This window comes from Emydura macquarii, unplaced genomic scaffold, assembly GCF_026122565.2.
Source record: "Emydura macquarii macquarii isolate MOO-44397 ecotype Brisbane River unplaced genomic scaffold, CSIRO-AGI_Emac_v2 contig_1644, whole genome shotgun sequence".
NCBI lineage: Eukaryota > Metazoa > Chordata > Testudines > Chelidae > Emydura > Emydura macquarii.
Genome location: NW_027131781.1, coordinates 10,785,789 through 10,811,599, shown reverse-complemented (window position 1 = coordinate 10,811,599; position 25,811 = coordinate 10,785,789). Strand labels below are relative to the sequence as shown.

At 40.0% G+C, this 25,811-nt stretch overlaps 1 protein-coding gene across 1 annotated transcript in view; it reads left to right on the top strand.

Annotated features, from left to right (window-relative positions):
- MCTP2 (multiple C2 and transmembrane domain containing 2) overlaps window positions 1–25,811 on the top strand; it is a 129,997-nt gene that overhangs the window by 10,530 nt on the left and 93,656 nt on the right. Inside the window, exons 2-7 of the mRNA XM_067555630.1 lie at window positions 819–890; window positions 3,050–3,158; window positions 17,536–17,678; window positions 18,497–18,573; window positions 19,374–19,485; window positions 21,795–21,830. Of these exons, the coding sequence (XP_067411731.1) occupies window positions 819–890; window positions 3,050–3,158; window positions 17,536–17,678; window positions 18,497–18,573; window positions 19,374–19,485; window positions 21,795–21,830 (549 nt within the window). The remainder of the gene's footprint in view (window positions 1–818; window positions 891–3,049; window positions 3,159–17,535; window positions 17,679–18,496; window positions 18,574–19,373; window positions 19,486–21,794; window positions 21,831–25,811) is intronic.

The following is a 25,811-nucleotide window of genomic DNA, read 5'->3' as shown; positions in this document are numbered from 1 at the left end:
AATTCAGTCCTTCCCATGTTCAGGTCCCAAATTAATGTTTTGTGACAAAGGATATGGCTCAGTGGCTCTCAACGTTCCAGACTAGTGTCTGATTTGTCTTGTGAACCCCCCAAATTTCACCTCACTTAAAAACGACTTGCTTACAAAAGCAGACATAAAAATACAAAAGTGTCACAGCACACTATTACTGAAAAATTGCTGACTTTCTCATTTTCTACCATATAATTATAAAATAAATCAATTGGAATATAAATACTGTACTTACATTACATATAGTATATAGAGCAGTATAAACGAGTCACTGTATAAAATTTTAGTTTGTACTGACTTTGCTAGTGCTTTTTATGTAGCCTGTTGTAAAACTAGGCAAATATCCAGTTGAGTTGATGTCCCCCCTGGAAGATGTCTGGGTACCCCTAGGGATACGCATACCTCTGGTTGAGAACCACTGATATAGGTAAATGTTATAACTGATGGGGTTTTTCTCCTTCCTATCAAGTCTGTACTATGAGCCTCACACTTGAAATTGGCTAACCTGTCCAACCCTGCTTCAGTGCCAGTGAAGGTTTATTTTACAGACGTTTCCTCAGAAGCACTAATTTGCCAAATTATTTTAATGCTACATTTACATATATTTGTTTAGAGTTTTGGTTTACTGCCTCCCCACTGAAAAGGCAGAGAGTTTTAAGGGCATCTATATTTTTGATACATATCACCTGGAGTATTAAGCACCTGAGAATATTTGTTGTGGTCGGTGAGGGGAATCCCAATATTTCTTTTGCTTATTGGATGATCTTCTTAAATTTTATTTTTAACAGCATCCATGTGGAGGGCTTGATCTGGAATCTTCAATGTCTTCAGTGTCCTCTCAACTTTTTGAAGAACAAATTGTAAGTTTATGTGTTTAAAACGTTTTGAATCCTCAGCAGACTCTCTGGGAAAACGGGGGTTACATTTATATTTGGGTTCAGCTCTTTACAGATAGAGGGAATATGGTACAACTGAATCTTCAACTTCCTTTGTTTTTTGGGTTTGTGTGTAAGGGGAAGTGGTGTGAAACGATAACACGTTAAAAGAACTGAGGTACTCCAGAAAACAACACCATTTTCAAATGAGATTTCACATACAAGCTGCCACGTTTTTCAAATACCTTTCAAAAACAAACAAACAAAAAAGGTTGGATACAAAAGATCCTTCAAACTGTATTGCTTAGAGAAAAATCTGATTCTAACAAATTATTTAATTTGGAGAAATGTGCTGTGCTGATAATTAACAATAAGCACAAGGGTTGGTATTTCAACAGCTTGTAAGATTTAGGAAGAACTTGGGGTGGATTGAGGGATGTCACTTGAATATAGGAGTAGAGACTGTTTAGATTTACTCGAGCTTTTACTATTTAATTCACCTTTCATCATCCTCTAGGCCAGGGGTGTCAAACTCATTTGCTATGGCGGGCCAGATTTGAATTAAATGTACTTCAAGTGGGTCATACAGACCATAAATCGAAATACTAGGCACTTTTGGAGTGCTGTGTCTCGTGCACACAGCACTCCACGTGCTACCACCAGAGTACACAGATCTCGTGGCAGTGAGCCACACCGTGAGATCTCGCGGCGTTGTACTCTCTGGCGGCCCATGGGCCGGATGTTTGACACCCCTGCTCTAGGCAATATGATCTCCAGGCACTCTAAAGGAAACTGGGTTATGACATGTGCTGGCCATGTTAAAAAAGCATTGGTAATTTACACACATGTTCAATGGATGAAACGTGTGTTTGCAAATTTTGGATCCAACTGTGGGACTTTTACCATTAGCATCCCAAACTCCATTATCTTCCTTGATAACAGTGATACAAATCAGACGTTTACAGCCAGGATGATGGCTATGGTTTATATTATGTCAACATCTAGACTCCCCAACCAAGATCAGGGCCCCATTGTGCTAGGTGCTGTACAAACACATAGGAAGAGATTGTAAAATATTAGTTATTTTTATAAAAGTCATCCAGAGAAATGTTATATCTTTGAAATGCACATTTCTGAGTGGAGATGAAAGTAAAAAATACAAGGAAGTAGCAGGAAAAAACTGACTTGGAAATTTTAATAGAAATAAACAGTGTATATCTGTAATGTTATTTTCATTCTCACATTTGACCCATCCCTTATATTATCCCTTTTCTATCTCTTGTGAATGAGTGCAATGTTGCTCTGAATACTATTATTTGTATTGTGTGTTTGTTAGGATTATTACTAAAGCTGGCTGAAATTTGGGATTTCCAGTTTACAGGAATTTTCAATATTTCAAAATTCCCTGCAAGCCGGAAATTCCCCCAAAAGAATTTGGTTGAGAAGCTCGGACACATGTTGTTTCAAATGATTTTTGCTTCCAGAGGAGGCAGCTGCTATCTGCAGTTGACAAGAACCATGTCAATTTCAGTCATTGGTCTGCTGCTAGGGCAACACATGGAGCCAGCTGGCCTGGAAGTCTAGAAGCCTAGGGTCTCCAGTCCTGGGACAGCCTGCATAGCTGCCTGGGAGTTGTAGATCCTGGAAGCCTGTCCCAGAACTTCCAGCCTCCTGCCTGTGCGTCAGGAAACCTGGAAACTCTGAAAGCCTGCCGGGTTTTGAGGCTCTCAACTCCACAGCAGGGAGATTGCAAGCCCAGGAAACCAGGCAGGTTTCTTTTGGAACTCTTCCTGTGATTTCATAAAAGTTTGTCAATCTTGGGGTGTTTCTGCAAAATATTTTGGCTTCGCGGAATCAGCGTTTACCAAGAAAGCCCTGTTTTGTCAGAGAATTCCCGACCAGCTCTATTTATTATTGAAATGAAGACAACCCGTAATTCTGACATATGCTTTTAACACAAAGCCTTTGAAAGTTGGCTTTTTTTTTTTTTGCATGCCAAAGCCTGCGTAATCAGGATTCCCCCTTGCACAGGGAGAGGAAATGAGGCCTGTGAATTTCAGTTCACTCCAGAAATAGAAAGCATGTTTTTGTGTGCGAACTTTATAGGTGGTGAAACTGATGACTGACTTCTTTGCCTTTCACAGGCTCTTAAGGAAGGAAGTGACTCTTTGAGCAGCTTGCCCAGCCCCTTTGCTTACCTACTGACAATAAACTTGAAAGAAGGCCGGAACCTGGTCATAAGGGATCGCTGTGGTGAGTTTGCCTTGTGATGTACAACTGATAACACTCCTTTAAAAAAACAGCCAAAAAAGCTATAGGCCTGATTCTCCCTTCACTTTGTTTTCATGTCAGTCTAACTCAATTGGCTTCTCATTTACTTTGGTGTCAATCAGAGGAGAATCAGGCCCTACTTCTGTCTTCTAGCCTGCTGGTCAGAATGTTAAATTACTGTCATATAACCACCCTAGGTACACAAGGGTGGGGATGGGCAGATATATATTGCTGCTTTTTCCAGGATTCAGAATTACACACTTTACCATGTGACTTTGCAAAGAACGTGCCTTCCTCCTACTGCTGGCAAAAGACCCAGTTTAATTCTAGTTTACTTAGAGGAAACGAAAGGATGTTTCAAAATCCAGTGGGTGGTGGTGAAGTGGAAGATAAACAGCTTTGGGGCTTCCAGGGCTGTGTGTTTTATAGGGAGGAAGTTATTAAAGATCTCAGAACTTGAGGGCTGAAATGCAGTAAGGGTTCAATTCTGATGGTAGAGACTCTGTAGTTCCTCTTATAAGGCTTGGGGTGTAAGTTTTTTGGCTTAGTGAAAAGGAAGTCAGAAAGACATTGAGGAATTGAGTTAATCCAGTGTGTCAGTATTCAAATATTATGGAACGTGTTTGGCATTTGGGTCTCTGAAGGCTTGAGAGAGAACAGCACATAGTCCTTGACTGTATGCAGGAGCAGTTCCTTTAAGAGCTTAGAACTTGGTCCCTTTGCTTCGCCACAAACACAATTATTAGTGTTAATAATAACACTGTCCATAGAGGAACCTCTGGATACTTTTGCACTCCAAAAGGTATAATTAGTTTTTCTCTCTTGAAACTGAGCAATAAGGCACAAAATATACATGAGTAACAGGATAAGCATAGACCTGTCTTACAGATTTATTCGCTTTCTTATAATGGGCCTGTGCTTGTTATTGGGTTTGTTTGTGTTCACTGGCACGTTATTTTTTTCACACTATATTTTACTGTCCTAGCCAGATGGCAAGCTCCTTGCCAGAGACTGTTATCTTTCTGGACAGCTCCTAACATTCTGAAGACATTAATAAATAGATGTTACATAGACTAAATTCTTTACTTTTTAAACAGAACTGCTCTTGTGTTGAAGTGTTTTCTGACAATGCAGCATGTCACCAGGTTTACTAGATACCCGTATCTGCCCGAACAAATTCTGCTGCTGGATGGTTCTGTGGAAAAAACTCTACTTGCTACACATGAACAACTTGGGCAGAGGAATGTTTCCTGAGAAGAAAGAAGGCGCTCTTTATCTCACATTGTGTTTACTGTGTCTTAGCGAGGCATTGCATAACTCAGCTCACAAGGTGGCAATGCACAGACAATTCAGGGCGAGATGGATTTTGATGCTTTGCTGTCACTTTGTATATAAATCCTCAGTCTGTTTAGGGAGGGCGTGCATGGGGAGATGTGCAACCCACTAAAATTCCTCCTGTATTTGCATACAGAGAAGTACAGAACTTGGGATATCTGCCAATCTGGCCATCTATCCTCCCACTGCTGTAGTGTCTATACAAAAACCCTTACTTTAAAAGTACAGCAACGCTCAGACTGTCACCATGGTGGTGCTTTTTGACTTAAGGATTTTTCTTTTTGAGAAATTTAGCTGGGCAAATCTGCAGCCAGCAATCCCAGGGTAAGAGATGGGTTTTGTGATGTATTCTTCAAGGTGGAAAGTCTTGGGCTCATCCGACCTTCTAGCAATTCAACAGGCAAATGCCTGAGGCCAAGAGTGCCCTGCCCCCTAGCCATTGAGAGTCTGACTGTGGATCTGCCAGCCCATAAAGTCTTGATAGGACACTGTGTGATAGAGAATAGACAGATAGAGATAGACAAAGAAAGTCCTACCCTAAGATCCTGGAGGAGCTCTAATATCTGACATGGTGCATTTTATGATGTGCTCTCCTTGGCCTTCCTTCCCCCAGAAGGTGAGTTACGCTGCCTAGGGCTGTAAATACATGCTTCTGTCTATGTAAAAGAAGACAACCAATTAAATTATACTGAGTAAATATTCAGGGTCATTCTGCTTTTATTGGCAAAGAATACAGTGTAAGTTACTGGGCACCTGATAATGTCCTCTTAGGAAATGGATCAGTCTGAATGTGAAATCATTAAACATCTAAAAACCCAGTGTAATAAAGTTCAGCGAGATTGGGATGGATGGGGGGAGCTCCAAAAAGATTTCCATGCATTTATTACTTCTCAGGTTTTCCTGATTGCTCTGGCATAGACTACAAGTTACCTCCCTCTATGTGGAAAAACTTATTTCCATGTGCATAGTTTGATAGTTCTGGGGTGCAGTTTCACCTCTGGTTCACATCCACCCATGGATCACTGGGGGTTTCCCTTCTAAGAGATCTCCTGAAAAAGTGAAGTTTTCAGATTTTTTTGTTTTTGTTTTTTTGCCCCCCCGAGTGCCAGCTGATGCGCCTCAAAAGTTTGGGAACCAGAAACCTACCCCATTAACAAAGCAGTACTGTTAAACGCAGCCATCAAACTGGTTTAAAACCCATAATCCTAGCTGCTTTACTCATGCGGTGGCGTATTTGCTATAAGCAAACAAGTATTTGGTTCTGTAGTACTTCCGAGGCTCTTAGAAGCAGGGAGTGATGCATTTCATTGGGATTTTACATTGTTTGGTGGCCTGAAAATGCCCTTAACGTACTAAAAAAGTGCAGATCAGCATAACCTGACAAACTGCTGCATTCACAGAGGGGAGTATGTCAGAGGAATACCCCAATATCACTTTACCACTGAGGGGTTTGCTCATATCTGAGATCCTATTGCAAATGTAGGGGAAAATACCTTCCAGTGACACACGAAGAGCTTCAGCCTAAGACTTCTTGTCTGTAACTAATCTCTCTCATATGAGCATCACCATGTATGTCATATGCAGAATATCAAATATATATAAAGTTGTTAATGTTAAATTCATAAGGCCTGAAAGGGTAGGTATGGCCTAATTCATTTTAGTTTAACATGTTTTATAGTATTCTTGTCCTAAACACTAGGGAATATAATTTAAGAAACCCAAAAACACTTAGATAACTTTTTATTAAAATTTTTATCAACCTAGGTCTATTTTGATAACATTATGCTTTGACTGATCACCACTTTAGTTTGTAAGTTTTTGTTCAAAGATTATGGCTCCAAGAACTGTGATCATATTGGAGAGACATAATTCAAGATGCACAGTGCAACTATGTACAAAAATTACCACTTACATGGGGGAAAATCCCTATGATCTTTATTTACATACTAATCAGCCACAAGCTCTTTAAATGGATAAATATGTCATAGACTGTGATAGATATGTTTATATCTAGAGATGAAAAAGTGCATTAAAGGTGCCCTCTTGTGGTCATTTTAAATTCTGTAATACACTTCAGGAAGAATGAACTTATAGTACTGGGCACTTCTCTAGAACTCTTCCATGGCGGAACTCCACGTATGTTACAGATATTAACTAATTAACCCTCTCAATCCCTCCACTTGCATTCCACTACTTAACTGCATCACTTCTGGAGTGGAATGCAGATGCTGTTTAACAGTGTACACCAGTGCTACAGAACAAGTCGGGGTAAGAAATGGAGAAGAACATGTTAATTGGTCAAAGCTCCAGGGGACAGAACGAAGTTACTGGCATTGGTCCGTAGCCAAGATACCAGAGTTGATATATCTGCTTTTTTTTAAAAAAAAAAACAACTCCTCAGAAGGACATCATCTCTAGCATCCCAGTCCTTCCTAACACTATGCTGTGTATTTTTTCCAGAAGTAACAAAGGAAAGCATGCTCCTACTCAAGTGCCAACACTACTGAACCAGCTCTTGTAGTAGAGATTAAAATGAGAGTGCACGTCTATCATTGTTCCATCCACAATCACAGAATCGCCGCTACTGCCTGCAAAGTATGGACGTTTTTCTGCATGTGGCTCTTCGCAGGCTGGCTGTTCTCCTTCCCTTCTGCTGGCAGTGGGAACGGCTGTTGCTGGGAGCTTTGAATGCACTTAGCAGGTTGACTGCCCCTCGCCAGCCATCGGACTTCCTCAGAACTCACTAACTATATTCTTAACATCTATTAAGTACTAATTAATGAGACTTGGCTAATTTAGCTCTGGTGTAACTTCGCTGCCATTCGCAAACTGTGACATCTGCAGTTACAGCAGGGGCAAGTCTGGTTTTCGTCATTATCTTTCATCTGTTTCTTTCATTTTCTCCTCTTCTTTCCTTCTACTGTCTATACTCTTGCAGTCTATTTTTAATTGTATCCCATTTTCTTCTCTCCCTTCTCTTCATATCCCTAGTTCCAGGGTCTCTTCTCCTTCTTGCTCTGGTTTGTGTTTCTTCCTCATTTCCTCATGTTCTCTTTCACACCCCTCTTCATCTTCATTCTTATTCTCCATGCCCTTCATCCTCTGCTTCTCCTCACTTACTTCCTTTACCCCATCATTCCCTCTCTAGCTTTCTCTCCCACCTATTCTCTCACTCTTCCATTTTTTGCAATCACGCCTTTTCCCCCTGCCTTTCCACCCCTTTACACTGCTGTGTTTGGGTGGAGGGGAACAGTTTCTCCAATAAGCTGGAATCTGACCCGGTTCTGTGCGTACTCTGCTGCTTCCCGCAAAATAGTTAAGCAGTGGGGGAAGAAAATGGGGATTAGGAGGTGTGTATTCTTCCTCTCTTTGCTCCACTGCTGGGGAGAAGATGGTTCCATGGAGGAGGGAAGTTTCCATCCACCAGCACCTCCGCCTGTGGAGCCCAGCATCATCCCTGCTAGCAGTGAGGAGAGGATGGTCCCAATCTGCTGCCTAATGGGTTAATACTCAACTGTCTCTTGAGGTCTCCTGTTGGGGACAGGTGGTAGTTTAGTAGCAGCCAGTTTGAGTGGAGCTGGACTCTGCACCACCCCCTTTGCTATTCACTGACACAGGAATGATGTTTTTTGGCGTGCTTTTGGCCAGGTCTGTAACCTGGCCTGTGTTAAGCCCTAGAAGTCTATCAACCAAGTACTGATTTGCCTCACCTTAATTAGCCTATGGGATCTGCATACACTCATACCTCAAGGCAATTTGAGTGCAGGCCAAACCAGCTTACTTCACCTTACCATGACACAGGCAGTTTGAGTCTCTTCTTCCTATGGTAGCTTTACATCCGTCGATTTGTAGTTCTCATAATTAAAGAACTGCACACTGGAGTGTGGGCATAGGTCCAGGTCTCTGTACTGGATTGAGCCAAATTGTACATTTTTACTGCTGAAACCAATTGCTTAAACATAGGTTTATTCTTTCATGCATTGATGGCTTCCTTTGACTTTCTGGGTATGTTTCAAGTCCTATCTATTTAACAGGTAGAAGTGGTTTTGTGGCAAAGGGTTTGGTTTATTTTGTCTCTTGCGGAGTTTTTATTATCAGTGGTTGATATGTTAAATTGAGGGATGGATGGATGTTAGTTAATGTTTAGCTTTGGTGCAATAAATTGTAAGAAATCATCATAAGTATGAGTTCCAGAGGGGTAGCCGTGTTAGTCTGTATACAGCAAAAACAACGAGAGTTCTGTAGCACTTGGAGCCCACGAAAGCTTATGCCTTCTGAAATTAAATTTGTTAGTCTTTAAAGTGCTACAGAGCTCTCCTTGTTTTCATCATAAGTATGTTTTTGTTAATGAAATATACAAACTTACAAGTAGTGTGGGTGCTGCTGAAAATTGTTCAGGATTCCAGGGTGTTAAGATAATTTTATTACAGTTTCCTGGGTTTCAGAAAAGTTTAATATCCTTGCTCACGGGCCTTCTTCACATTTCTGTGGGCTACTTTTTGTGCGTGTTGTCTCTTTAGTCCTTTCATGTGAGGCCTTAGACTTCCGGTTCCGATATTCTTGGAATTAGAAGTGAGTTAATCCCTTTTTGATTTGTTTTGCTCTGACAAGTCCTTTTTTGAAGTGCTGTGTGTTTGTTTCATATTAAACTGAACCATACTAGTGAGACCTGAAATGCTCTGCTCTTTCAGATCTGTGTTCTGACTGTGCATACTGCTGGCCTTCTGAATCATCTTGGGGCAACAGTGCAGTTGTGCCACTGAGTAGTAATGCGATGTCACATGTGTGCCTTTCCTGTAATGATGGGGTCTCTTTCTTTCCCGTTATTTGAGGATTTGACTGACAGTTGCTAAAGGGTTAAAAATTCAAATATGCGACTATAACAAGAAACAGCAACTCAACTCTTTTTGCTGAGGTTCAGCGTCTGTATTGTGGTTAGGGTCAGGCCAGTAGCTGGTTTTGAGCTGTAAGGTAGTTTTTCCCCTGAAACTGTGCGGTTATGCTGTGTATCATTGAAACGTGTTTCTGTGTAATGATGTACACTGAATAGCTTAGTCTTTTTCCAGACACATATGCCAACAAGATCCATCTTTTTTCCACACCGGTCCCCTACGAAGATACTCTTATTTTTTTACACTCCTGTGACAGTTTTAACATCTTATGCATTGCTTTGAGCCTCTTCCTTTCTCTCTTTGGTTTCCCTAATCACTTCCTATTGTTCCGTGGTTTGATCTCTCTTCTTCTATCCCTTTAAATGTAGATATTGTGTGTGTAGATCTGTTTGTTTGACTTCCTCGGGGACTTCCCTTCTTTTATCCAAATCCAGGCAGAGCAGGAAAAGCATTCACCTCTGCATCAGGCGGCTATTTCTATATTCTTGTATGCCCATCTCCTGACTGTGTAGATTGATTGGGATTCACTTGACTAGATCCACTGAGGTGCACCATCGGTACAGTGTAAATGTATAAAATAAATCCATAAAGCGTTTCTAGGACATAACTAAAAAAAATACTGTGATACCTTCACAATGCTGGGATATCCAGTGCCAGGCTGTTTATGTGATTACAAATTGCCATCCCATACGGGTAGGGGTTATATTTTAAAAGGTATTGAGCACTTCCTCAGCATACACATAAATAAGACTATTGTTTAGAACACAAATGTTCATAACAGCTAGACTGACTAGTTCACAGCAAAGAAGGTATCTGATAAATTTAGACTTTCTCTGCTTTCAGGGTATGTGCAGTCAGACCATTATTAGTTCCTCAGATCTATTCATGATTCTAAGTTACTAGGTAACTGTCTACCCCAATGATTTTGCTTTAAGGCTTAACTGTGAACAGACTGAAAATATGTGGAATTTGAGCCATGTTTAAAAGTTGCCAGGTAAATCACATTGTGTTGTCGCTCTTCCTTGAGTGCCTGAACATGCAACAACTTCTGCTACCAGTACTGGGATGTGCCAGATGCAAATTTGGTTTCTGTAAGTGTTTGTGCATGTAATTCTGAAACTTTGCCTCCCACATACACTCATTCCAGTAACCCAATCACTTGCATGTTCGTGAGAAATGGACACTCAAGCGGGCAAGAACATGACCCGAGTGGTTTCATCTAAAAACGAGAGCAGTTAATTGAAAAATGTTAAGCAGTGTCCACCCAGCTCCAGGAAGAAAATCGTAAAATCTCAAACCCATGCTGAGTACCACCTCTAACAATCAATCCTTTATCTTAAGCAACCACCTGGAAGCAATCTTAGGTAATGCCTGTATTATGCAGGAGGTCAGACTTGATTGTCTTTTTTGGCCTTAAAATCTATGCATTTTTCAATACAACTTTGTCTCCTGTCTAGTAAAACACTCTCCTCTGTTAAGTAACTGATGTTTCCTGGGTCTTGGGGTGGCTGCATAAGAGAGGTTTCACTGTCCGGTGGAAAATATAACTTCCTATTGAGGTTGCTAGGTACCTCAAATGATTAATACTCCAAATGGAAGGCACTGTCAGAAATGTATAAAATAACACAAGCTGGATGTTATGGAATGTGTTTATCATCATTGGAGTTCATCCTCCCTTCCTTGTGTGATATTGATGTAGTTAGGGGGAGGTATTACTACAATGAGATCAGGTGTCTGTGCTGCCCTATGGGGACTGAACTGGTGTCAGTTGAGTTCCAGGTGGGCAAGAGTCCAACCCTGTAATTGCCACCATCACGGTTGACACTAATTAGCTGGCCTTTGGGCAGTCCCTGCTGTTAGGCCAAGTGCTGAATGGACTCCGAGACGGAATTCCCCTCACACCTTTAGTGGTGGTCCCCTGAAAGATGAGAGATTCATTACTGAAGTGGAGTGCGGAAACTTGTGCTTCCATGATGGCTATTTTGTGTATAAATAGAGGACTTCAGTCTCCAGGGCCCTCATTCCATCATCTTTCACCAACCTAACATTACTTCCCCTTTTTAAAGTTTTTCACATGACATCCTCCACGTTTTTAATACATACTCCATGGAAAATTGCCATATACAAAACAAATGAAAAATATGGTTGTGGAATCCTCAGGGGAAGGCCATTTAAATGTGGTTATATGGTGTTGGCTTTAAAAAAAGAAAAAGTTTGTCAAGTAAGTTGATTTTGAGGCCCTCACATTCCTTAGACTTTCTCAGAGATCTGCTCAGTGGAACACATTTTATGCTGCAGGTTCATTTTATGCTGGTTCTAAAGAGAAATCATCCCAACCTAGAATACATCACAGGGTGTCTGCAGAATCATGTGTAGAGGTATGCTCCTCAGAAGCTGAGCAATTCCCTTTGGGAGCATACAGTTCTTCTCTCCCAGATGCCATAAGTAGCCATCCTTTCAGAGAGGTGAGTTTCCATGACTTTGTTGTTGGTTGTACCCAATGGACGGGGGTCCATATCACAAAATTTGCCACCATAAATAGCTCTGTCTGGGACCTTTGTTAAACAGTCTTTATAGCAAGGCAAAGGATTGTGTGGGCAGGAAGACTTAAGACAAGTTACTGTGCAGCAAGCCAGGGTGTGAATCTACAGATTATAGCTCGCGGTCCAGTAATGTCTCATGAGGACACTGTTAACCCACCGTGAAGGTCCTAGAGTGCAACCACCCTCCCTGGCTTGCTGTGCAGTAATTTGCTATGTGGTCATGCTCCTAACTGTGTTCACACCAGTGTTTTGTGTGTTCACCATAAGAATGAAACTCACAACATTCACAACCGCTTCTACCCAAAAAACTCTGAAACACATCAACTTAAAAAACAAACAAAAGGTCATTAATGAAGTTAAATTAACCAACACTCCTACCCCACAGGGAGCTTTTACCCCCAAAAGAAGTACCAAAGACTCTATTTATTCCTCAACGATCTTAGCTATTGCTATATAGAAGGTCCTGGACAGAGTGTAAAGCCCTAAGATAGATTCTGTTCCGTATAGGTTCTTATAACATCCGTATCTCTGTAGTATTTGAGCAGCTTCCATTAGCACATCAAGCAACGTGAGTAACCTGTCATTTGTTCTTTCTCTCTTCCTTTCCCCAGGGGGGACATTGTGTAGCGTTTCATTTCAGAAGATTTGTGGGGTTTGTGTGCGCGTGTGTTACGTACAATCTGAATGTGTTACAGAAGGCAGTTTCAAAGAAGTGTGTCTTGCACTTGGCATGGAAGGAAGTGGTTAGGTTTGGGATGGCCCTTAGTTCCTGTGGGAGTACATTCCACAGCCTTGGATTGGCCCAAGGAAAAGATCAGTCTCCTGCACACACCAGTTGCATCATGAGTTGCTCTGACCTTCTGCAGGAAGCCTAGCATGCTGCTTACAAGGAGCATTTTGGATGATGATACATCCCGTTTTGGCTGGGACAGTCTCTTTTTTAAGCCCTGTCCCGGCCATCCCGACTTTTTTTGGCAAAACTGGGCATTTGCTCTTGCCAACTCATCATCAGTTGGCAAGATCAAATGGGACAAACAGGACAAATATCCAGTTCTGCAAAAAAAAAAAAAAAAAAAAAAAAGGTGGGCTGCAACCCCTAGCAGGGCACGGAGGAATGTACAAGGGGGCGAGCAGTGACGCCAGCCCCGTGTGGGGGGGAGGGCTCAGGAGAGCGGCTCAAGCCGGTCCTGGCCCCCGCAGGTGGGCGGGCAGTAGGGACAAGCAGTTCGGGCCGGCCCCACACAGGGCTCAGGGGGGATGGGGCTTGGGCCGGCCTCTCACAGCATCTTGTTTTCCCCGTTGGGAAAATATGGGCACCCTATGCATTATACAAAACATTTCATGTTCTCTTCCTTGTTTTTATCAGGAGTCAGTCACATTTTCCTTATAAAAGCAGTGGCTTGTTTCTAAGCTTACGTATGTTTCGTACACTTTTGCACTGGGAAAGTGTTTTGGTTTATTTTCCTTCATTGCTCACTGGAGGCATTTGTTTCTAAACCAGTATGGTTTATTTCCATTCACACACACAGCTTTTCAAGTGCACAGGATTTTTCCTTTTATTTCTCCTGCTTTCTCAATAGATATTTTGTTCCATTTTTGTTATTTCTGTAGAAGAGTGCTGGATTTTTCATTTAAAACAAAATATACCAGTGATGCATCTTATGATGGCTTTTGGTCATTATTGTAAACAACTGTAGTAACGTTATTTCTGTGGGTTTGCTGAAAAATTACTCTTGCTTTTTATGTAGCTATAAAATAAACCTTCAAAATATTATTAGAAATAAATTCATTTTCTTTTCCATACTAAAATTTGGAACTTAATATCCTAAAACAAAATTAAAATGGTCTAGGATATATGGTGTTCTTTGTTTGCGTTTGTAGGATTGTGGGACAGCTAGATCTTTGTATTTCTAAATACAGAAAATGTTCATATGCTGTATATCCAGAAAACTGATCTCTAGAAGGTGAAAACATGTTTGAAAATCAGACCTGCTATATAGCTTTTTCAAAGCATGAAACAAGGGTTAGTAAATAAAGCAGATGTGGTAAATCTCAGAATAGCTGCTAGAGGGCAGCAGTAACCATTAAAACACTATGAACGCTTTCTGAGGAAACTAAACCCTGTCTAGTTAGAGTGTGCAGAATACTTTTGTTTCTTTAGGCAACTTCAAGTTCCAGTGAATTTAGTCCACCAATACTGTGTGAATGGCCTCCACTGCTACTGGAAAGCCACATTTATAGCGGAAAAAAGGACTACTCAACAACAATCGACTAAAAACATAGTTAAGGGTAAAAAGAAGATCTCTCATATAGCCCAGAACCTATTGAACTGCACCTATTCAACTCCTGTTGAAGTAAAAGGCAAAGCTTCTCTTTGACTTTAATGGTGCAGGTCCATAGTGCTTTGTGCCTGAACTGTATTGTCTGTTCAGTTTAAAAGATTACTTCCAAGTGCAGGGAGAGTTTATCTTCCGCGCACGCACATATGCTCACTCACAAATGCAGAAGATAATGAATGACTCTTTAACATGAAAGTTAAGTATATTTAACAATCCATGGGGCATTATAAACCCCACGGAAAAGGAAGAAATGGTTATATAGTGCACTTTCATCCTGGCCAATGCTGACTAGCACACACAGTCTGACTAATTACTTTAAACACAAGCCAGCTGCTTAACGGCTTGTAAAATCCATGGAAGGATCGCAGTTTACAAAAGGAAAAATCGAGAAACTGATTTTAATTAAAAATAAAATGGGTACGATGAAAATTCCTTTAAATAACCAATGACATTAAAATAAGTATCTTTCCTTTATTTAATAATAATATCCCTCTCCCATCTTAAAATCACAATGGAATAATTTTTCAGAGGTCATAAGACTGCAAGAAGCGAACCAACACATGTGCATGTTTGTGTTATTTCTAGGTCACTGAGCACTTTTCCATCATTTTCCAACATATTGAAAATAAATTTCAAAATCTTGAGCAATGCTCTCACCCAGTTTGGAAGGGAATTAAGCTAAACCAAATTTAATTCACTTGAATTTGAATGAGTGTGTCCACACGGGTTTAATGTGGTTTAACTAATCTAATTTAAATTCACACCTTTAGTTAATACAGATTAATTTTCCTTAATGTCCCCACGTAGACAAGGCTTAAGAAAAAGGGAACTGAGACACTGAAAAAAAGAGATCCTGAAGTTTCGTTAGATCTAAACCAATTAGTTATATATTCCTCCTCACCACCCCTTTCTTAATGAAAAAGGGTTGTTGTTTAGTGTTGTGTTCTGCTCCATTTCTAATCCGGTGCCATTGCCAGGAAAGGTTTTATGTTCGGACTATTTGATTTCATCAGAATACATTCCACAGAACTGCATTGTTTGTGGAGCTCCTGGTGCAAAGGTTAAAGTCCATCTGTTGGCTGACCGTGAGGCGTCATCTCGTCATTTGTATAATCTTGGAGTTGCATTCTTGAGTGGCCGACCCCTTTTTTTTTTTCCTGCTTGCCTAGTTGAGATGTTACTCTCCTGACAGTCAGACAGTTGTTCTCGGCTAGAAAATCGCAGCATGTTTCTCCTGCGTGCTCTCTCTCAATTATTTTCCCTAACAATTAACACTGTACTAACTTGACACCCTGTTCTCACTTGGCTTTGTAAACCATCATCCCTTTTTCTATTCATTCCAGACATTAATATTTTCTTTCACGCAAGTGCCGCCATTCACCCATGAAACAGTTTGAACATTATGTAGCTGTCAAGATACCTAGGGATTACCCAGTATGCTTTGCCTTAGTAAGTGACACCACTGAGGCCTGCTTTTGAGATGTTTATTTTGAGTGTAAGCTGACAAGCATGAAGGCCTGATCCCAGAGTGGCAATCTTATTTAATTAAAGGACTCTTTTTATTATAGTTTTTTCCCTGTTTTTTTTCATGTGTGTCTGTGTATATATAGACACACACACACACACATCAGAATGATTGTTAAAGCCTGACACTTGAACAGGGCTGTTGTACAGTAAAAGGGGGTGTGTAGGGAAGGTCTGGTCATTCAGAGAAGGTCATTCAATAGCTTTGAAACATTTCTGTGCAGTAATATAATCAGAACGCTTGCTTAGCTATGGTGTGTGTTTCCTAGAAAAAGAGGCTGGTTATGTTTTGTTTCTTAGTCTTTCAGAAACTAGATTTTTGGTTATTTGCTTATTTTTATTTTATTTTATTTTATTTTATTTTTTAAATGTTTCCTTCACTCTCAGTTTCTTTTCTATTTAAGAAACAGATGAGTTATATGCTCTATTCATATTTTCATTCCATCAGTTAGTTTTCTTGTCGAGTCTTAATACTACCTCTTTGGTGTAGTGAATTGTTGGGGACTTTATTTATTTATTTATTTATTTTGAATAATGCAGGCTGCTTCTGCTTATCCAGGGGATAAAGGCAGTCTCTCTTCTCTCTCGCTCTCTTTTTTCTTTTCTTCTTCCAGGAGAGGGGAATTGGAATATTCAGGAGAAATTGAAAAAAGGCTACACCAAACAGACCTATCTATCTAATTTCCTAACTAATGAATCCTCAGAAGGTTGTTGGACATATTTTATTTGGGTATTATCTGTGTATTCCTCTCTGTGCAAAGTGCATGCTTTTGTTCAATATTTCTTTGCCATCTGTGCATTTAGGAAGTAAGTATAAATAATATTTCTGAGTACAACTAACAGCATGATCCAAAACCTCAGAAGGCAATGGAAAAACTCCCACTGACTTCAGAGGGTTTTGGGGCAGGCCCTAACTGCAGATCTCTTGGAAGACCAGGAAAACAAATTTATTTTTAGCCCCTGTGCAAGGTTGTCCCTCCTTCCCCCTCCAAAAAAAAAAAAAAAAAAATCTGCTATCACTGCATAAGAAAAGAGAGTTCTGCAAGTTGCATTTGAAAATAGATTAATTGGGGGTTATTTTGTCTTTCACCCAAATGTTTTCATACTGCTTATCAAGCCACCTGTTATGAAGACCTATAGAACTGAATAGGGTTCTATAAAACGTACTGTAAATCCTCTAAAAATTAATGATGAATAAGAGCCCTCCTATAGGTTTTTTTTTAATGTGTCTGTAGAATTGTATAGCAGGGTTACAATTCACTATTAGGATTGTATTGGTTAGTTTAAAAAACTTGCCAAACGCAGTTATGCTAATATTGAATCCTATAAGATTTTCTATAAGTGATATTGATCAAATCTGCAGGCCTTTTTGTGTATCCCATTTTATTTGTAATTCTGTGTCTTTATTGTTTACATCTGTAAGTTCTATAGATTCATCCTTGCTTTTGTTTGTTACTTCCCCCCACTTGAAACAAACAAAAAAAAAAGATAAGAATAACTAAGGTTCTTCCAACAGGACCTGAAAGAGAGCACAAGCCCATCATGTAGAATTCTTCTTTTCCCTTCTACCAATCGAACCCATTTTCTAGCCACATTCAGTGAAATCCCTTTATTGAGATAGAAAAAAGCCTTTTCTTCTCCATTATTTGTTTATTTTTTGCAGTTGGTAGTGTTGGAATATTTTCCAGACTAATCCCATGTGTGGTGTTGTTGTTGTTTATAATAGGTACAAGTGATCCATATGTGAAATTTAAATTGAATGGAAAGACTCTATACAAAAGTAAGGTCATCTACAAGAACCTAAATCCAGTTTGGGATGAAATTGTTGTGTTGCCAATACAGAGGCTTGATCAAAAGCTGAGGGTCAAGGTAAATTTTTGGTTTAGGGTTTTGAAACATTGATAAAAGCTCTTTTGAACCAGTTGTTTTCTTGTGTGTGTGTGTGTGTGTGTGTGTGTGTGTGTGTGTGTGTGTGAGAATTCAGTGATGGCTTGACACAGAAAACATGTTCAAAACACAATTAGGATTTGAAATTTTCTAAGCTTTATATTAAAGTGCACATGCATCCTTGCCAGATTTTACTTGGATGTTTTGTTTTCAATGTGTGAATGCCCCAAGTCAAAATAATCTGTTTGACTGGAGGCATTTAAACCTACTGTGCCAAACTCTGCCCTCAATTACACCTGTGCAACCTCAGTGAAATCAATGGGGTTTACATGAAATAATTTAAGGGTGTAATTTGGTGAACTGAGTTGAGTAGAATTATTACCTCTGTGGCGGTGGTGACAAGCAGCAAAGCCCTTTCTCATTATGAGGTTACTTTATAGTTAACAGAGCTGCAAGCTACCAGTTGTAAGCACTAATTGCTAAAACATCTGTAGCTAAAACTGCCTGGCTGTGTACAGTATTTGATTATACTACAAGATGTGTAGGAATGGTCCCAATCCATTGTTGCGCACATGGCTGTTCACCATATGTCAAGAAGGTACTTAAAAATGCTGTTAAAATGTTCAGTTTAAAATCCATATTAAAGAAGGGAAATGGAAAATTATCCCTGAGCAACATCTGTATTTTGATTCCCAATATATGGGATTAAAATCGAAATGCCCAAAATGTCTGTTCTTTTTTTCTGATGTGACAAAACTGGCTTAGGGGGTGAAAATAATACATATTTATTTTGCTACCAGGTATATGATCGAGACTTAACCTCTTCTGACTTCATGGGATCTGCATTTGTGGTGCTCAGTGACCTTGAGCTCAATAGGTACTGTATGAATTTATTAAAATGTGTTACTGCAGTTTAGTTTAGAAATACTGTTTTCAAATGATCGCAACACTTTTGCAGCAACTCAATCTTGTATCTGTGGTTTGTCGGTCTGAATGTGGAGCTGGAAGACAGGAATCATGTTTTATTCCTGACTATTATATTATATTAACTTAATGATGTCATGGGCAAGTTCATTTTCTTGCATTTTGGACCCCATGGCTGTAGTATCTGAGTGCCTCACAACATTAGTGGATTTTATTTCCACAACACCTCTGTGAGGTAGAGAAATATTATCTCCATTTTCAGAGGGGAAACTGAGGCACAGAGAGAAATGATTTGTACAAGTCTGTATCAGATCTAGGAACTGAACACAGACCTCATGAGTCCAAGTCCAGTCTTTAATTGTCAGACAACTCAGCTGGGCAAGTCAATTTGTCAGTTTCCTTTCCTGTAAAATGGGGATTTTGCTCTAGTTTTCTGCTTGTCTGCAGGTGGTGGGTTATCAGCATTAATTAATTGCTATGGAAATACCAAGTATTATTTCAAGTTGCTGTGCTGAACATTGTATGTTTTGTGGAAGCTGTGAGACCTATAGAGGAAGGATATATATCACAAAGAAATACACCAAATTCACCTGTTAACATTTAGACTCAATTTTGAAAACTTCAGAAAGTGTGCTAAATATTAGCCATTACCACCCTCCCCCCTCCCGGAATTTGTCCAATTCAATGTGACCTTTAATAATGAATCAGAAACTAAAAATGGAGACTACAGTTGCATCTCTTTTTTGCTTCCAGAACTACTGAGCAGATTTTAAAACTGGAAGATCCGAACAGTTTAGAAGATGACATGGGAGAGATTGTGTTAAACTTGAGTCTAACAGTCAAGCAAGGAGACTTCAAGAGAACTGTAAGTGGCTTAGAAAATCAAATTTATAGCTGGAATGCACAAAAAAAGAAAGCTGCTCTAATCTGATTTACTCTATACTGGGAAATGCCACCTTTATTTTCATCCTCTGAGACCCAGCATTGAAAACTTGATAGTTCATGATTTAAAAATCAACCACATTGGACTGGATAAAAGTTGCTTATGCTTCTGTAACCAAGTGCTTCTTTTCTGTGGCTTTAAATGCTGAGTCCATGAATGGCGTGCGTGACTGTGTGTGTGAGATATATCTCTAAAAAGTGTAGAGCCTGCTAAGCGAATATATGCCCTACACATTGCGGGACTGCTCTTTCAGGACATGCCATTTTCTCACAGTAAGCAAGGAGTTTAGATTTTATTCATTTTTTAAACGGTGTTAAACTCCAATGAGATGTGATATTTTTCATACCAGTGAAAAATAGATCAGTGTGAAATGGAATAGCACGGATTTACTATTAAGACTAGGTTGTGCCAGCCTTTCATGGGTGCACCATGGCTGAGAGGAGGGAAATGGGCACAAGGGGCTACGTTCTTGCCAAACTCACAACAGGCCAGGCACAGTTTTAAACCCTGCCAAGGTATCCATTGACTTCGGTGGGCTTTAGATCAGGCTCCTGTTGCGGACGTGCTGTGGGACTCTAGTGTTGAAAATGGTGATAAAAACTCAGAAGGCGCTGGGCAGAGGCTGCAGAAAGTGTGATTAAAGAGAATAAGGGCTTTCAGGAGCAGGCTTTTTGACCATTTTTTTTCCAGTATCACCATCTGTGTTTCACACAAAACATGAACCATGCCAGACTTCATCTTGCAGTCACTTAGGGAACAGGTTGACAAGGGGAAAAGCCCCCAAATATATCATTTGAATAGATCCAATTATCAAGCAAGTCCAGTTTTAAGCATGTAACTAATAAGTGGTGCAGTTGAAAAAAATTGAAAGTGTTTCTGTGAATGTTAAATATAACAGTTGTAATTTTTCAGAATCCTTTGTGAAAGCTGCAGCCTACTGTAGACTGTTAAATTAGACACATGGGAATTCACAATAGGTATGGGATATTATGAAAGTGAAAACATTACCAAAAGATGGGGCAGAGAGAAGGGGAGCGTGGAGAGGGGAGAATGTAGGAAATAGACTTCACAAGAGAGGTCTGCCTTTCATTATTGTTTCTTTCTAGTAGCTGCCTGTTTTTTAAGAGTTGTTAGTTTATTAGGTAATCTAATAGTGCTGTGTTGGAAATATTCCTCCCTCTGTCTATGATTATTTAAAAACTTCAACAACCAAATAATAACAAATAAAATTCCAACACATTTATTTGTGTTGTGCTGATCTCATCTAGCATTATATATGCTGTAAGGAGGTAGCTTTTCCCTATAAAGATAGGGAGGAAATGAATTGCCTGATTTTAAAGGTAAGAAAGGAAGAAATGTTGCGAGCATGGCCGCAAATGTTCTGACCTTTCCTTAGTCATTAATGAGACACTCTCTGTCAAAGTCCTCTAATAAACCCTGCCCACTTATCTTGAAATCCTGACTATTCTTACTAGTGTAAGCTCGTTTGGCCTGGGATGTGAACTCCCCTATTAACTTATGCAAGGCAAGGAAAGGCATGCATATCACCGTGTGCAGTGAGGGGCAAGACAGAGGTGCACAACCCACGTGAGAGCTCTTAGTTCTGACCTGGGGAACAATTCCTCTGGCAATATTAAGGGGGTGTGGGCCAGAGTGGCCCTGGGGACTCTGGGATAATAGAGGATGAAGCATTAGTTGTGGGCAGCAGCCTTGGGAATGTCTGGGTATGTGGTTAATATTCAGGGTGCAGATTCCCAAAGAGTAGGTGCCTGTTCTGAACATTTCACTGGCCATATATTAGGCCCTTGTGTTTCAAATGCAGATAGCTCAGCCATTTCCAGTAGAATCAGAGGAGCAAAATGCCTTTGTCCATGTTAGGCACTTACCAGCAAGCTGATTTCTGCCCCCTCCTTTTAAATTAGCTTAGTAGGACCGGATAGCACCAAAAGTGTGAGCCATGCATCTGACTAATGGCTCTGGGTCTCCTCCACTTTTTATTCTTGATGCTTTTATTTCTGGTGCAATGCAGGTGTTCTGTTTTGTTGCTTGTTACAATCTGTGAGGGAGGTAGTTTAATTGAATGCACTAGTAGATCCAACTCTGTAATACTAATATGCCTGTCTTAAAATAATTTATAAACCAGTGTTCAAATGATTTAACTAACCACTTTACCTGTTTTCTTCCCTTTTCTTTTGGATCTGTCTGTTACAATGGTGGGAATGCATGGATAGAGACGATCAAATCAAAAGAAACGAATATCATCCAAGGTAACTCATATCCCTTCTCCCCTGTAAATCTCTTGTTCCCTTTCTCACACAAGAAATATCTTCTTGTTATGTGGCATCTCCATTGCTGGAGGTTTACAACCAAGGTGTGTAGTACATTTTGTGTGGTCCTCTGCTATTCTCTTTGTGGATTAATAGTCCTTTTAATCAACCTGGAATACCACACTTCCATCCTAGATGGTTTTCTGTAACTACTTCTTCTATAACTAGTTTAAAAACTCTTAGCATATGTGCAGACTGTGAGACCCTCTGGGCTGTGATTCTCATTCCTTTCTCAGTCTGACCCAGTGAGAAATGTTGGACCTCTTATTGTTATTTGTATTATAGTAGCAACTGGAGACTCCAAGCGTGCTTGGAAGCCCATTTTACACACACATTGTAAGAGACAGTCCCTAACCAGAAGAGTTTACAGGCTAAATTGACAAGGAGGAGGAGACAGAGAGAGATGAGAGAGCTTGCCCAAGGTCACACAGCAGAATGGTGGCATAGTTGGGAATATATCCCTGATCTCCTGACTCTCAGTCCAGTGTCCTATACATTGCACCGTGCTGCCTTTTGCTATATTTTGAGGAAGTTCCTGAGCAGAGATTTCCTAAGGTCCTTCGATTGGGAGTTTCCCCTGGTGGAATGAACAGGTATTTTGGCTGCTAGAAATAGAATGGTGCCATCAAGATGTGCATGTGTCATACTGAATATCCACATGAACTTCTTACTTTGTTCTTCACTTCTGGTCTCCGTTATGATGCCACCACAAATAGTTTTGTAAAGAGAAGACAAGTAATCTATGTTCCTGGGTACAGATCTGCAGCTATCTTGGCTTCATCAAACAGTTCCAGAGACTATGCTGGCCCTCTCCAGTTCTATTCATACAGCAGAGATACAGCCAGAAATTACTAATGGAATATGACAGAAAGTGATGGAATAATTGAAGAGCTCAGCAGTTTAGTTTTTAACTAAAGCTCTTGAAATTACTAGTGCCCACACTTGATCAATGTGCCTTGATCTCCCTTTCTGCCATGGCTGTGCACGCACAGCTGTCTCTTGAATCTTGTTGGCTTTGAGTCCCAGGACAGGGAGCCAGATTGTCCATCTCTAGTTCTTTCGGTCCAAAACATCCAAAGTTCTGCCTTGATTTTTTCTTTTTGTTGTATGTTATCTCTCTGTATTTTAAACACTATATTTGAAATAACAGAGATAAAGCTTTAATTCATGTTGGCAGGTCTTTCAGTTCCCAAGGCTCCAGCTAACATCTTAACATTCTTTTAAATAAAATTAAGAGATGCCAAAGCATGATATTGGATTAGTGGATGCAAGATTCTTGTTGAAAGAAAAAAAGCTGCAACCCTTTGCTCTATTCAGTTATAGCCACTAGAGGGTAAGAGAGCTTCAGTTCTTCACAGAGAAGACATAGTTCATGCTCTAGTGCGATCTCTTAAGAAAAGCTTCTGTGGCCATCCAAGGCAGTAAAGAATTTCCCAGAATGTGCTGGAAAAAATCTGACAAAGCAATATTTCCTAGTTTATTGATTCTGCTACTGCATTAAAACACTAGTACTGTCCATCAATAACCATCTTTAGTTAGGAAACTCTGGTCTGTGGAAACAGTACTGGCAGTTTGTGACAGAACATAAAGGCTAGAAAGAAAAATTGTGAGCATGGGGATATAGATGTCTAGGGAAGGCATGAGAGGTTATGGAAAAATGGCCAGAGGAGTGTGATGGGGTAGAAGAAATGCGGACAGACTAGATAAAGATGGGGGGAAAGTTGTATAATGGATACATAAACTCAGCACTGTTGTTTTGGCTATTGCACTTACTCTGGTTGCTGTTCAGGGAAGAAAACCTCCATGTACAATCCATTTGTGCACCTTGGTTCCTGAGTAAATTAATTGTGTCTCAGAAATCTACATCTCTAACATGATTAGGCAAATAAAAATTTTATATTGAGGTAGCTTAACTTCCTCTCAAGCTGAACTAAAGTTGGATTTTATTGTCATTTTCAGATCCTGTTATTATGCAGTATTTTCAGATGTAGGTAGGACTTAAAGGGAAAAAACAAGTTACATTTTTCAGTCTTTGATTTCTCAACTAAGTTTTATCTTAGTGTGAATAGCAGATGCCATGTCAGGAATGAATCTTCTTGTTATTTTAGTCATTTTGCAGGTACCCAGTAATATCCCCAAAGGAGCAATGACTCCACATTGGTACCAATAACTGCTGCAGTCCAATTTGCAGAGTGGAAAAAAATAAAGTAAATAAGGAAGTGTTATTTACTCTTCATAACACAAAAGCTAGGGGTCACCAAATGAAATTAATAGGCAACAGTTTTAAAACAAACAAAAGGAAGTATTTCTGCACACAATGCACAGCCAACCTGTGGAACTCCTTGCCAAAGGATATTGTGAATGCCAAGACTATAACAGGATTCAAAAAAGAACTAAATAAGTTCAGGAGGATAGGTCCATCAATGGTTATTAGCCAGGATAGGTAGGGATAGCTGTTTGCCAGAGGCTGGGAATGGCCGATGGGATGGATCACTTGATGATTGCCTGTTTTATTCATTCCCTCTGAAGCACCTGGCCACTGTCGGAAGACAGGATACTGGGCTAGATGGTCTGGATACTTGGTCTGATCCAGTATGGCCATTCTTATATTTTCATGTTTTTTATTTACTGTCCTCCCAACTCTCTATCATCTTTTTTTTTAAGCAAATATTACTTTTTAATATAGAAAATAGAAGGCAAAACAAAATCATGCAAGCATTGTTCAGTCGTTACAAGTAGGATGCAGAGATGATTTCAACTACTGAATATTGCATATGAAATCAGTATGTTGCAAGAGGTATCGAACTGGGTATATTTATCAGCATATATTTATTCACTGCTCTGGGAGGGGGGGTCATACGGAATAAGTTATTTGGGCATGATTACGTCTACAAAGGTAGCAAGATATGTACACTGCATTCAGAGTCCCTTGCTTATGATGGGAGGGTGGGATAGCAGTATTTTTGGTATAGCTAACTCCAGAGTGTAATTTGCTTCTTTGCTTATCAAATATACATGACACTGTAGAGGGAAGCATGATCCCTTTGTTTTTAGGAAGTATTTGCTGTATTCTGTTTGTCTGTAAGAAAAACAAGAAGAAGGGCTCCCTTCCCTCTCAGGCTGATTAGTTTATAGGGATATTTGGGGTGCAGGGGGGTTCGTAGATAACTTCATTGGAACACTACGTCTGATGCTTAGTAGCCTTGTTTCTCCCAGGTGGCTAGACTCTTGCACCAAGGGTGACCTGCATGTTATTTCCATCCTTTGTACAGATGAATAACCTTTAAGTGTTGAACATCTAGGAAGTAAACAAATGGATTTGCTTGGGGAGCAGAGGGATTGACCTGCAGCAGTTTATTCCTAAAACAAGTGATTCAGTTGCCACCTTGATGTCCAAAACTGATTGAATAAATTGGCTGAAAGGATGACTCTGGACTGAAGTATTCCTACTCCTCTTATCACAGGGGATAATTCTTCACCCTCCTTTCCGTGTGTGCGTTTGCCTGCCTCATTGAATTTGGTTTTCTATAGCAATACCCTTTGGGCAGTGGTGCCGCTGTGATCTTTGAAGGTTTCACAGAGCCATAGAACTCGGTTGCTACAGGGTCATGTGCCATCACAGCAATCTCACGTCAGTTAAATTGTCTTTCTCATCCTCCTCTCCTCTTTCCCAGAGGGAAACTGCCTCTGCAGAACGGTTTCCCTACCTAATGAATAGAGGTCCAGAAACTTGTTTTTTTTTATTTTTATTTTGCAAATTACAGTGGTTCCAGTTTCTACTTTGACCTATTCACAGGAATTTGAACACTTTCTGTTGTCCTGTCTCATCCTTTTAAGTATAGGATGCGAAAGATGGGTTCATTTTACGCTTGTCCAGCTCACTGTCTAATTTAAATAAATGTATGATGGTTTCTTTTTTAT